Below are 15,430 nucleotides of genomic sequence, written 5' to 3'. Positions count from 1 at the left end.
ATCGGGGAGCGATTCCGAGAGTGACCGCTCCTCCTACACGGATATGATGTGAGTTTTGTTTTCAATTAAAGTTATGTCTGCGTGTAGTGTGCTTAATTGAGCAAATATTGGGTAATTTCGAGGATTAGAAGATTAGATTTATCGTCTTGCGAGACAATACATATACGCGCGTGCGCGCGTGCGTGCGTGCCTAAAGTAATACGTACAATGTTATCGCAATAATTATTTTCCACGAGTCATATAGATATCCTAATATATTGTTTATAAATTATGTTATGGTGAAATTAATACCTCAATTATAAGAATTGTATTTCATCGTGTGATTTACAATCATCGAATGACGAAAAACGTATGAAAATGGTGGATTATTATAATAACCGATGCAATAAAAGTCAGAAATATACAATTTGAATAACCCGATAAGCATTTATATACGAAATTTCATTTTAGTATCATTATACTTTATCGATCAAGTTTTTAAATAGAAAATATTATTTTAAAACCAGCTAGGGAGCGTAGAATTATTGTCCATGTCAGTAATTGTACGCTTGCATCCAAAAAAGGGATGAACTAATCGATTCGTCCATGTGACGCTTTTGATTTATTAATGTTTTTAAAATTATACATATTCACCAATATTGTATCTATCATCATTGTTTTGTTTCGTAAAAATAATATCTAGAAAAATGAACAATCATGAATTGTCTAAATGATGTTTTTAAGCCAACTTCTCGTCTGGTGTTTGTTCTTCGTACGCGAAACAAGTTAAACATTGAATAATAAATGACTATTTGGCGAATCATATTAAATTGACTAAATTTACTTTATTATCGACACAATATAAAGATGCCATATAGGTACAAATTCTTTCGCATAATTTGAAAAACAAAAGTAAACTATTACTCTTCCTTCAAACTTTTTCCTCATTGTTGTTTCATTCATTTTTAGCACACAAGACTTATGTAGGCTAAATTTAAACTTTTCAGAAGTAATATTTGCAGTTAATGTCTAGCAAATATTGATGTTTCAGTTTTTGCAATAAAATATTTTCTACATAGTTTTTTTATTAAAGTCATTATGGTAACTTATACTACCATAATAGGTAATCGATCCAAGTAATTACTTAGATAACTAAGATAAACTTTTCATACCTTTTCCCTACCTTTTATACCTATATATATATATATATATATATATATATATATATATACAATATCATTTAATGTGCACAACAATTAAGATTAAAATATTTAAATAACAGAGTTAGATTCTTATTTAAATAATTAGCTTCTATGGCTTTCATTATAAGTCTCATATTAAAGTCTTTCCAAATTCTGCATTTCTTTATTTAACTGGAAGTAATATTTGTACAATCTTAAATTAGAATATAAATAGAAGAAGATCGAAGTAGTAGTAAATCATATTGAACTTTAATATAAAATAGCTGAAATTAAATAATCATGAGAATTATCATTAGTCATAAGCAATTCAATATTAATTAAAATTGAAGGTTTATGTTATGGAGATTTCATTAATAAATTGAACTATTATCAGTATAACTAAATAATACTATTGAAATGGATAATAAGATGGACAATAAATTATTTAATATATTTGGCATTATTACAGTTTGTGTATCTAAAATAACATTTAAGAATAGTACTTTATAAACAAATGTTACATAAAATTCATGTTTAAAATATATTTTAAGCTGCAGAAAATGTAGTTTTTTTTCCATTTTTTATATTTGTTTTTAATTTACAATACAAATTTATAATAAACAATATTATATAAAGACGAAGTATGACCTGGTGCAAATAACATGTAGCATTGAATTTTTATTTAAAAAATTTCATTAAAGCAATATGTTTATAAGAAAAAATTTTTAAGTATTGATAATAAATTTTTTATTATTCATTTTATCTTTCTATTAAAAAGGCAAATTAAAATATGCAAATTAATTTAAACAATTACATTTCTAAAAGAAATTGTAAACAATATAATTAACTTGATAAATCGTAGATTATTAAAATCATAAGCAATAATCTTAATTAATATAGTAGCATTAAACTATATTTAAATAAACATATTATTTTATTTCATTACTAATGATTTTATTACGAGTAGATACAATTAATATTCATTGAAGAATGATTATTCCATTTTTTCTCTAGCAATATGTTTTTATTTTATAAATGTTATAATTTATCACTTTATTAATTATTTCAGTAATTCAAACTCTGCTTTCTTTTAATTTTCTTGTATATTACTATTGCAACATCAACGCCACTGCCCTCTGATTTTCTAATGAAATTATCAATGTAATAAATGTTAATTGTAACCTTAATTTACTGCACATACAATGTTTCATTGACTCGTCAAATTATAAATAGGCCGTATTTCATGAAGAAGAAAGAATTAATTAACAATTAATTATCAGTATTGTATCGATTCAAACTCTCTCCTCTTAATCATAATAAACATATTCATTAAACGTTGGAATAAAAATTTTGCTTCATAATATTAAGCAAATATTATAGCAAATATTATATAGTAAATCTTAAATAATTTAAAGTAATGACTGTTCCCGGATCTATCATATTGGATATTAATAAATATACTATAAAATTATTATAACAGTTTATTAAGTCGTCGATAAGAATACATGGGAATTTACTGAATTTATAATTAAATATAAATTAGTATTAATAGATAATTCATCAATGTCCTATACTTGATGTATTATCAAATAAAAACCATTAATTAATGCATTTCATTAAATCATTGAGATTCAGAATAAGATATAAAATAATCGATAATAAAGTTTGCTACATAATATTTTAAAATGGTTTTCCGGGCTGTAAAGTAATTAAATTTTATCTTAAATATCCGTCTTTCATTCTTAACGAATAAAATACAATATTCAATTAACATTCGAATGTTAATATCGATACCATTTCACTGCAATAATATTGTAGATAGTATTTTTAAATACGATATTTATTAAGGAATAATACATTAATTAACTAATTAATGAAAGTATTAAATTTATAATGATTAAATTATAACATAATCTGTTTTTTTGTGAGCTTTGTTCATCTGATTGTATTAATAATGTTGAAATAATAATTTATTGGCTCGGTTTGATATATTTTCTCGATTGTAATACCAACTAGAAGTATTAATAGGCAAAAAAAAAAAAAATAAAAAAAAAAATGATACACCTATATATCTATCTATACATATAAATGTATTTGAAATATTTAATAAAAATAATAATAATCATATTGTAAAAATTGTCGAAAGTTATATTGTTTAACTATCTTATGACATATAATATGATTCGAAGGTAGTCAAGAAAAATTATTATACATTGTATTGATTTTTTATAGTTCTCGTATTTTATATTATTTTGTTTACTTTATGAGAAGCTATCAAGTTTGTAAATAGCTTCCATAATTGATAGATAAAAAGTTTCATCGTAGTGGTTCTCTTAGCTCGTTTGGTCAACTTGTCGCATTCCACTTCCACATCAGTCGAAATCAACTTTGCATCTTCGAATAAGGCAAATATTACTGTTGAATCAGTCCAATAGCATATAGATTTTGGTTGTGTTAGTTCATTAAAAACAAAAAAAAAACAAAAAAATAAAACAAAAAAATAAAACAAAAAAAAACATTGTTTCTAATAATAGATTTCATTAATGTTTACCGAAATTTCAACGTGTACGGATTATTGATAGAAAGGTGTATATTTCCTGGCTGGACACGTGACTGGAATATATCATAATATGTAATCGTTCATTTTGTAATTGAATATTTTTCATTCTAAATCAATCATAATAATTACGATGTAATTTAAAAATAAAATCTATGCATATATTTATACTGAAATACAGGTTTAACTTAATATTCCGGGAGGTTAAAATTTTAAGGTAGTGAGAATTCGATTATGAACATAATTTTTAAATATTTAACGCAAATTGATGAACTATGAAACGGGATTCACCGTTGATTTTTATATTTTTATTTTTATATTGAAAAATTATTCAAAATCTATTTTATCATTGTGACCCGGAATACCAAATTTTATCTGGTTATTTAATCTCAAAAAGGAATTTAATGGTGGAATATTGTTAAAGCTGAACGTCCAATTTGTGTGACGGTTTTTGTGCACAAAAGATAAAAGGCAGTCTCTTCAAATATCAAGTACGTGTTTATAAATTTATACCTTTTTTAAATTTCTGTTTTATAATTAAATTTCCGCATTGTATTTCATATGTATCGGAACAAATTTATTTCAAATGAAAATACCGCTACGAGTGAAAAATTATAATTTAAATGAACAAACTCTCTTTCTCTCTCTCTCTCTCTCTCTCTCTCTCTCTAAAATGACATTTTAAAAATATCTTTTTTCAACTTATATTTTTCAGTTATATCGATATTACATATTGACAGTAGCTTCTAAATAACAATATATTAATAAAACATTTTTGTTAACTGTAAACATTAAAATATTATGCATTTTAACCAAACAATATATTAATAATAAGATTAATATCAAAATTAAATAGAATTATATTGAGATAATATAAAGAGTAAAGATCTTGATTTTCTATCATATCTCAATTTATTTATTTTGCGCTTCGTTTCATTATCGGAAAAGGTTTCGAATTCTTAACGATCCATTACATCACTTTTAAGTTCCTCCCATCCGTTGAATGTTTCTTAGTTTTCTCCTAGTTTACAGAATTACATGTAATGCCGAAAGGACTTAAGAACGATTTAACACAGTCCAAATGATTATGAGAAATAAACTTTAAGCGCATGCGCTCGGAAACAGTTGCTGCAGATTCCCATTTCTAACCATTATTCGTTTGCTTTTTCTTCTTGTTACTCTCCCTCCTTTCCGCGTCCCCTTTCAATCCCATCTCGACCCTCTCTTTGAGAAGCGTAGATGTGAAGTTAAAGAATGAGATACGTATTTATACACGCACGCCCGCGCGCTCACACACACACACACACACACACACACACACACACACACAAAAACCCACACATACATATATATAGAGAAAAAAGTCGACAGTAAAGTTGAAGTCCTAAACATATTTCATAATGTCAATAATATAATTGCATATAATATACAAATAATGTGCAATCACTAAGATATTAATTAGTCATGTGTTTTAATTGCTTTTATACGTTTGCATACAATGTAACGCTTCATACATGAAAGATAAATAAAATAGATTTAATTGATATTCTGTGTATACTTTTTCAAAAATTTGATTATACAGAGTTCGTCTCTTTATAACTGCTTGTACTTATAATTTTTATAATTGTATTTTTCATTATATAATTATACTGCATAATTAATAATCACCTTCAAGTATACACACATGTGTATAATAAATAACATTCGGCAACTTTTTATAATAACGATGCAGTTTTTTTTTACATAATATCTACACGAGCGTGACAGGAGCTTTAGAACATTATACTTAGCAAAAATCGTCAAACCCTTAACGAGGTCAATTATTTAATAACAATATTTTTTATCGCACACTTAAAAAATCGGATTATCCGGCATTATGAAATTCCGCTGACATAAATAAGGAAGAACATTTTATATTTCCGAAATTATAGTATTCCTCAAGAATGTGCTAAGATACTATACACATTTTTCATCCCATGTCAGACATCATTACCTTATTCGTTATTTTACCGGCATAATCTTTACTTTCCGCCATGTCATATTTTCGCGCGCTTTAGTACACATAAACATATCATAAAAGTGGCGGAGAGGGGAGGGTGTGTGTTTCTTTTTTCATTTTTCTTTTTTTATATGTAAGGAAGACTTATCATTGTTGTGTGGCGTGGCTGAAACAGCACGTGAAACAGCAATTTTCTTAATCAAGGATGAAATATAATAATGTGATACGATGAATATTTGAAGAATTCATAATCGCAATTTGCTTCTGGGAAAAAAGTACATTTAAACTAATATTTAATGTTTCCAACTTTACTATTTAGTTGCTGCACCAATGACAAGATTCTAGCATCTTAAGAAGCATTATCATTGTTTTTATGCCATGACAATAATGGATTCGATATTGAAAAGAAAAACTTTATAACATTATTTATATCATATGCCGAATAAGTTTGTGTAACTATTTACAGTGATATGCGCTAAATCGTAAATTACCTTCTCTATTATTCTCAATATATGGAACTTATGGGCCGAATCACAAACAAAGAAACAAAAAACAAAAACAAAAAAAAACAAAAAAAAAATTGAATTCCCAATATTTAAACAATTTGGTTGTGCTCTTCTAACTGACAAAAATATCCTCGAATATAAACGTTGTTCTAAAATATTTATAAGCACACGATACTTACTAAGTGATAAATTTCATGCAAAGCTAAATGCATCAGAATCCAGATAAATTAATTAATAATTATTTATTCAAATTCCTCTTTCCTTCTCCCCCCCCCCTCGCTCCCCCACCCCTCAATATCCCGTCCCCTACAACCGACGAATGTAAACACGATTATTATTCTCATCGCCTTCCTTGTACATTTGGTCGGGAAGTCACATTTATTCGTGCACTTGAGCCGGAATGAAGAACAAAAGCCAATATTGTCCGCAGTTCGAGGGAGAGCAGCCCGAGTGCCGGTGTTCACCAAACACCGACGAGTGCCGCGACGCGAACGAAGAAGAGGCGCGCGAACGAGCCGACGGGGCCGACGCCAGCATCCACCAACGACAAGGAGGCCTCCTCTTCGGACACTTCATCGGCGACTTCCCAGGGGAAAAAGCGTTCGCTCGCCTTACAGCGCGTCAGGTACAGGTACTCGATCTTCACTATTGCTCAACGACTAAATTGACCAGTAGTAATAAGTGAACGGTATTTGGAACTTTGTCTTTCGAGACTCGTGGACGTCAGTAACAAGGTGTTCGATTCATTTTACCGAGAAATTTTACCGGGATCGGCGAACGAGTAGACTGAACGGGATTTGTTTCACAAGTGAGCCAATATCCTTTGACCGTGAGTTTAGCTCAAATTTACCGCTATACCTAATCCCGAATAGATGCACAGATTTAAGTTTCTCATAATTCCGAGATGTCCATGATAGAGGAGTTAATATGCAATATTATTCATTCGACGATATATAAATAAATGTCACAATCGTTTGAAAATTCTTAAGCGGAAATCCTATTTCCACTTGGGAATTATCGCAACAAAATGAAAAACTCTGACGGCGTGGGCGTTAAACACGCTCGTTAAGGGTAATTAATCGTGACGAATGGGCTTATTGTAAATTGGTCAGCGGTTTGTCAGGGGTTCAACAGAGTGTCCAAATGATCGAATCCAGCCAAGTTATACATGTATGTGCGATTGTGCGGCAGATACGAGAGGGAGGAGTACCGGTGCTCGCTGTGCTCCTACGCATGCACGATCGAGAAGGCGTTCCAGAGGCACCTGCGAGCCCACGCCCGGGGCACCGCCAGCGAAAGTCGCGTGAGCTGCGCCGTCTGCGGGGCCGATCGTTCCACCGAGGTCGATCTCAGCAAGCACATGCGCCGCCACCGGGACAACCGCTACTTCTGTTGCGACATCTGCATATTTCGCACAGTGCAACTGAAAAAGGTAGGTCTGCCGCCCGCACTCTCGATGCCTTGCCTCGAGCAATAGAAATAATTGGCATTTAGAAAATAATAATCGTAAAATTGCGGTTGAGGATTGTGTGGGGGGGGGGAGGGGGGGGGGGAGGAGTGAGGAGGAGGAGATCGACGGTAATGGAAACGAGTTAAGATAATAAATTCAGATTCCTTAACATAGAAATCTATGTAGAAAAGAGTCATGGTTGTATCGGGTTGCCAGTTATTAGCGGTTAACCTATCTCGTCGCGGGCAACCTATTGCAATCCTGAAAGAAACGCAGACTCTTTGATTATTCGCAAATTTTAACGATCGCTATTTTCGAATCGCTTATTTTACGAGCTTTACGAATGGTCAGTGATGGTTATGGAAGTTTGCGTGACTCCACGACAAAAGTAACACTGGAGAGCAGTTGCAAACGCAATGATAATCTCTTGTCAACAGTTGATCCAGCATCGACGCATGCACACCGGGGAGAAGCCCCACCTCTGCCCGCACTGCGCCTACCGGAGCGCACGCCGCGACAACCTGCGCAGCCACGTGCGCCGCGTCCACAAGAAGGAGAACCTTTATTGCGACACCTTCAGTCCGCGTGGTATGTTTATCGCGCCTAAGCACCAGGTGTCGGGTGAGGAGCCAACGACGACCGTCCATATCTCTTCCGACTTGGCCTAGAGGACAGTAAGGAGCGTATGCGGTGAGGGATCTCTAGGTGCGAGAGGCTGCTTTACGATGCACCAGCCAAACCTGGACTTCTGGACTTTTCAGGGCGCGCTCTCATGATATTTTGCAACTTGTTTCGCTCACAAATCAATTGAATTATATGCAATAGACGACGCTTTGTATTGGGTGAGCTTTAATGAGATATTAGAAAATCTTAAGGTGAATCGGACTTAGAAGTATACGATGTATATACAATTAAGTCGTTAAATATTTTGCGGCAACTTTTCGAGGTGAGGCAATTTTATTATTAATCGATCGAATACGTCTAAGCTTGCAAGTTTCGCAAATTCGCCAATACTTTAGCTCCAATGGGCATCGTTTTCAATGGATTAAAAAAACAAATTAATTAATTGGTGGTGGTTTTTTTTTTTGTTATGTTCGTTTTGTTTGATTTGAATTTGAATTAATTAACAAAAAAAAAAAGCAAGAGAGAAAGAACAAGCAAAAAAAACAAAAAAGAAAACAAGACAAAAATAAATAAACCAATAAACAAAAAAACCATGTCGATTAATGATTTCTTAATGATAGGCTACTTACTACTCTCTATGGGCGTTGCGAGTGGCGCTTGAGTAGGAGATAATCAATTAAAATAAAAATTTCATTCGCAGTACCTTACGTTGAAAAGGTCATTTTAATCTTTTAAACGTATGCCATTGTGCAATTTGAAATTCAGATAATCTAATTTACAATACAATCGTCTCAATTAAGACATAGAATTTCCTGTATTTTTGAAAACCATCTTGAAAGATAATTCTCAAAAATCGTGTACAATTTTATCTATGGGTATAATAATTCGTGAATTACCTACATGAAAGTTTCAAACTGTGAAAATTATAATAAATAAAAAACAAATTTATATATAATAGCATAGTGGAATGAAAAAATTACGACTATGCGATGTCATTATGTAACAGGGACTCTAATTTACATATTTAATTCGTACGACTTACGACTCTTTACTTCATAAAACCATTCCATTCGTATATGAATATATCGCATTTCAGTGGATATACTTCAGTCTATATTTGAAATAAATTTTCTACCTTACAGTATTGCTGTTAAGCAAATGCATTATCGATTAATTATCGATTACAGCTTTTCCACTAGTTTACGGTGCTTAATCGAATGCACTATTTATGCACGCACACTTATACTTATATATATATATATATATATATATATATATATATATATATATATATATATATAGTAACATTCAATTGATTTCTTGTATGATAAATTAAAGAATTAAGGATTATTATTTTAGATAAGACAAGCAATGGCTGAAGAATAAAAGACTGTTACGAGTATTAATGATTAGAACCCTAATTTGGAGATTCCTTGAATTATGTAGAAATAGAATTCTTTTTAACGATTATGCCTATTTAATTGTTGTAATGTTTTGTTGTGCTCTTATGCTCGTCACTTTCTTTTGAATTTGCGGTAGATTTAGATATTAAAATAGGCATGGAAAAGTCAATAAAAACATCGTTATCGTGATAACGAATATTTTACAAATCACGGTAATAGACTATGATAAAATGCCGTAATTCCGTTTTCTTCTTTCCAATATACAATTGTCGATTTTTATTATTAAGTAAAGTAGTAAGTAAAGTTGATATTATCGAAACTCCAAATGAAAAATAAGGATTGATAAAAGATTCCATAAGTTTATGCCAATATCAACAATATTAGAAAATTGAAAGAAAAGTATGAATCATTCAATGAATAAACGAATGAAGAAAATAATATTATATATTAATTTTAAAGTATATAGAAGATAAGTTTTATCATATTAAAATACAGTTTCATATAAATCTTAGTGGTTTTGATGGGAAATAACAACAATATCAACAACAATAACAAAGAATAAAAAAAAAAAAATAAATATATATATAAATACAAAAGTGAAGATGATTTTAAAGCAATTTACAATGAATTTATATTCGTTTGAGAACAAAACAATTGATAATGATAGATATTTCCTATCCTAATAATTAATTATGTTTTTTGTAAAGTTTCAATTTTTTTTTTTTTTGCACAAATTTAAGAACACAATATATATATATATATATATATATATATATATATATATATGCGAATAATAAAATTATTATTTCTTAGACGCAATATTATGAATAAAACGGATGGATATAGCAATGGAAAGGGAAATAATTAAAAAATCTAGATAGGATTTTTTTTTTTTGTTTTTTTTTCTTCGATGTATGCATACGCGTTATACACAATTCCAAAATTTAATACATATGCATCCGTCCGAATTTTTCTCTTTGTTCAATCTTCTTGGATAACGTATAGAAATTTTTATTTGTTCCTCACAATGTAAGGTACATAAGTACAGTGTTGATATTAATTTTAGGACAAATTCAGTGCTTTAAAAAACATAAACATTTCTATTGCAATACAATTAATTGTGATGATTGAGTGATATTATTCTTATAGTTCAATAAGAAAGACTATATAATATATATTTTTTAATGCATTTTCGTTTAAATACAACTGCGAATTGGTTAATTCCACGATACAATGAGATTAAGTACCATTCTTTTTGATGTTCTACAACTAAGGTCTAATTGATATATGCAGTACTTGAATGTAATGTAGCACTAAATGACAGTAATTAAAATATATATTTGGTTTTATGAATTTCAATAAGCTCTGAAAACATACATAATTTAACTTTAACGATTTATGTGATAATGATTAATCACACTAACCAATGTCCAATACTTTCGTGATGATTAAATTATAATTCAAATTTGATATACTTTTAATAACTTGACTGCTAATATCTTTTAAAAGAAAAAGAGAACATTAATTAAATAATTATGAATCTTTATTAATATTTTATAAAGTCAACTTATTTGAGGGTGGGAGAGGTGTGTGTGTGTGTGTGTGTGTGTGTGTGTGGATGGATTACGAATAATAGCTGTGCTTACTAACAGAAATGATAAAACTATTGTTTTGAAAGAATTAAGGCCTAATTATGTTTTTTTCTTGTTTTTTTGTTTTTTGTTTTTTGTTTTTTGTTTTTTGTTTTTGTTTGTATTTATTTATTTTAATGCACGAGTTCATTAGCTTTATGAAAGACTGATAAGTGCGAAATTTGAAACAGGAAATGTAAGAAACAAAATTAAAAAAAGTTCGTTTTCAAGTATTGAGAACAAAAATTTGGTTTCAACTTCAAATTTTTGAGAAAATATTAGCTAAATGTTATGCGACTAAATATATAATATTATCATTAAGTTCTTTAAAGATTACACGAAGAGATATGATGTCACTTGAGTGAAATTTTAGAAAAAATTATTGCATAAAACACCTCATTAATATATGCGTTTTAAGGAAATTTGAGCAGAATGCAGATATAAATAAAATCAGATATAATTGATTAGCTTTTTAAAAGCTTTAATCTAGATAGATAATACGTCAATAGAAGCAGATAAAACTATAAAATTTTATCTAGAGTAAGTAGCTTTTATTTAAACATTTGTTATTTTCATGGTTTTCAGGGTATATATTGTCGATTTCTAAAATTTTATCGTGAAGATCATTATAATAACACTAGATTAAAAATTTTTTTCTTTCGAATTTATCGTATTTTTATAATGTATACAAATGTATAAGTTTGTAAAATTTTAAATATGGTTACTTTTCATCTTTTTACTAATTATATTTTCAAATAAATAATTATTTATGTAAGCAACATTGTTTTAATAAATTCTAGCAAATAATATACAAGGTAAAACATAAACTTTATTAATGAAATTGTTCATAAAATTGACTAATCCGAATCCCTTTAGCAATTTCTAAAATCGATTAATTTGATTGCGCAATCATTTTTATTTAAAATCATTATTTAAAATATTGATCCTAAATTCACTATTTGAACGATAGAATATTATAGAATTTTCTGAATATTTTTATTTAAATTTTTTTTTTTTTTTTTTTTTTTTTTTTTTCATGATATTTATGCATTTATCTTATATATACGTTTTATTCAATATTATGAGCTAGAATTTTAGATTTCAATTTCAATTAATATTATTTGTAGCTAATTCGACGTAATTTTATTACTCAATTATAAATCTAATAGGAAAATTAACGTTAAATATCTTAAATGATACACTATTAATTTGTTCTATTAAAACAATAAAAGACATTAAGATATTTTATAATTGTATCTACAAATGAAGAGATCTAGTTGCAATTTATTAATTGATTGATTTTTCCTGACATATGTAGAATTTAAAATTTTCTTTTAACATTTGTTTCGTGAACTTAATATTTTTTAGCATATAAAAGTAAAGTACATGGATAATGTGCTGTGATTTAGCTTTGGCAAGGCTAATGAATTCAGTCGTCGCAGATAAATTAGTCAAACTAGAAATACTAGAAGAAGCAAATAACACTCCTTTTCTAATTAAATGTTATATTGTAGTGTTGTAAGATTGATGTTATCCTAAAAATACTTTTTAAAACGCTCGACGTTTTACTAATTTATTCAATGGAAACAGTTATGAATTTATGGATTTCAAATTTTCCTATATAAACTAACAGTATAACTCCGTGCCAATATTTTTCTGTATGCTAATATGCATACAATTATACACACGTGCATATGTACGTATGCACACGCATGTGTACACATGTGAACACGTGTACGTGACATAAAATGTTTTGCGAATATGATAAATCATATATATGGTATTTATCGGTAAGATTATTATTATAATTGTATTTCATCGCGCAATATTGTGAACGTGTGTTTGACGATAAATGTAAACAGATAATGAAAAAATCTTCCTAAGGAAAATTATAATGAATCGATTATGCGCCCATTCATATGATATAATTGACGACGATACAACGATAAAGTTAAATAGTTAATTGAATTTTCTGATGTTATATAAGAAGTCAATAACTATTTAAAATTTCAAATTGTTGTATGGAAATAGGAATATATTATTAACTTTGCGATATATTGTAATTATTCGTAAGACGCCTAAAAAAAAACAGCTGTCTGTGATTATGTTAACCGCATCAGGCGAATTTATTGTTACATAATACCATGTTACCACTACATTTATTAGTTTTTGCAAAAGTATCTTTATTTATTCAGACATTTAAAAACTGTTAGCATTATTTAAAGTATTTTTATATTTAAATTGCAACGCAAATAGACAACATTACTATTCAACATAAAATTTGTCACCGATATTTATTCTAATTTCAATATGAAATAAAAAAAAATAAAAAAAAAAAATAAAAAAAAAATAAAAAAAACCTCAGTATATTAAATATCTCAAATTGTAGGAATTCAATTCTCTGAAATTAATATTTGACCTAATTCATAATCATATAATTATTTGAAATATTTAACAAATATTTTCGACGGACACATGAGAAAGTAGAAAAATTGTCAAAAGTGTCAATTTCATCTGTGTTAACTGTATAAATCAATAATCTTAACCGTATAAATAATATATAATTTTTGTAAAAGAAATTTTTAACATTATAAGGTAATGAATTTTTGTCAGTTTTGGATATTTTCAAGTTTTTCATTTAAAGCGACATAATTTATACGTCACCAATGTTCGCTTACATAATTCGTTTTATTTCGTTTTCATTCACAAGACTGATTGCAAAGCCAATTTAGAGATAATCACTTTTGGGACAATATCTTTTATTGTTTTCCTTATTTAAAAACCATTGAAATTTATTCATTAAGTAAATTTTGATAATTCTTGTGATATGCGTATAAGTACTATTTCTAACATCTATATAATATAATAATAATAATCTTTTACCCAAATACGTGTATGCGTGCGTGAGTGCGTGCGTGAGTGCGTGCGTGTGTGAATGAGCGCGTGACTGCGTAATTTAGACTTACAACGAAAAAAAAAAAAAAAAAAATATAATAATAATAATAACAATGAACGTTGGAAAAAACTTGCCTTTAAACTCTATCGGATCGATAAATTGATTGCGATAAATTAATATTTAACGAAGAGGTATAAATATATCTATTCCTATTAAAAAGCATTTATTCTTATTAAAACTTTCTTTATACATTAACAATACAAATATAGAGCGTGAAAGTACGCATGTAGATTTTTCAGAAAAATTTACTGCGAAAGGCTATTTATTGAATAATAATTTCAAACAAAGTGTTTCATGCAAAAATAACTGAACTATTGTTTCCTCGTCCACAAATATTTTTTTAAAAAGAATATTTAGTGCTTATTTCACGAAAGATGACATTTTAATAATAATATTAAATTTTTATTAAAAAATTTCTTTCACAATAAAGCCGTACATCGATTGTCTCTTTCACAATTACATAATCTTATTTTGTAAATAAAACTGTTCTCTGTGTATGTGTATATTTGTACTTAGCTTTTTTTCAATAATAATATATGAAAACTTTGCCATTTAAAGTTATAATGAAAAACGTCGATATTGTTTTCTCGAAAAATGTCCATGCAAAACACATGCTACGACTTATACAATCTAAATGTGATAATATTTACTATATAAATTATATATATATATATATATATATATATATATATATTAAGAATACAATAATGATAAATAAATTATGCATTTGTATAAAGCCTTGCGATTGAAGTAAAATTTAAAGTTCACGTTTAAAAAATTGCATGAACGAAGATGTTTTTGATTATGTATTAACTTCCACTGTCTTCTAAGCGAACACAGCGTAAATCATTTTGTCCATCGGTTGTTTCCATTTTAACAGCGAAAAGTAATAAATGAACGAACATATTCATTAATAAAGTGCGACAAAATCCGATGTGTATTTTAAAAGTTCAATGTATACAGTTAACAAATAAATGATAAATCGATCATAAGCATTAACAGCTCTTATAAGATTTATTTATCTATTAAATTTTATCGTCCAATAGAAATTGCAATTTGTTGGCAAAATTTGATAAAATTTATTAAATTCATTCTATTACTGTCCCTGTTAATTTATATTACAATTTTGTTTTCCCTTTAATCG

At 28.4% G+C, this 15,430-nt stretch overlaps 1 protein-coding gene across 1 annotated transcript; it reads left to right on the top strand.

The window, feature by feature from the left end:
• Positions 1 to 846: 846 nt before the first annotated feature.
• Positions 847 to 8,410, top strand: LOC105360445 (zinc finger protein 771). Its single transcript, XM_011497339.1, has 4 exons — positions 847 to 857; positions 6,653 to 6,853; positions 7,414 to 7,654; positions 8,110 to 8,410. Exons 1-4 carry the CDS (start codon positions 847 to 849, stop codon positions 8,338 to 8,340), a joined length of 684 nt encoding a protein of 227 aa, XP_011495641.1. The 3' UTR covers positions 8,341 to 8,410.
• The last annotated feature ends 7,020 nt before the right edge of the window (positions 8,411 to 15,430 follow it).

The sequence above is a fragment of the Ceratosolen solmsi genome, unplaced genomic scaffold (assembly GCF_000503995.2).
Source record: "Ceratosolen solmsi marchali unplaced genomic scaffold, CerSol_1.0 scaffold13, whole genome shotgun sequence".
Lineage (NCBI taxonomy): Eukaryota > Metazoa > Arthropoda > Insecta > Hymenoptera > Agaonidae > Ceratosolen > Ceratosolen solmsi.
This window is presented reverse-complemented; position numbering and strand designations above follow the sequence as displayed.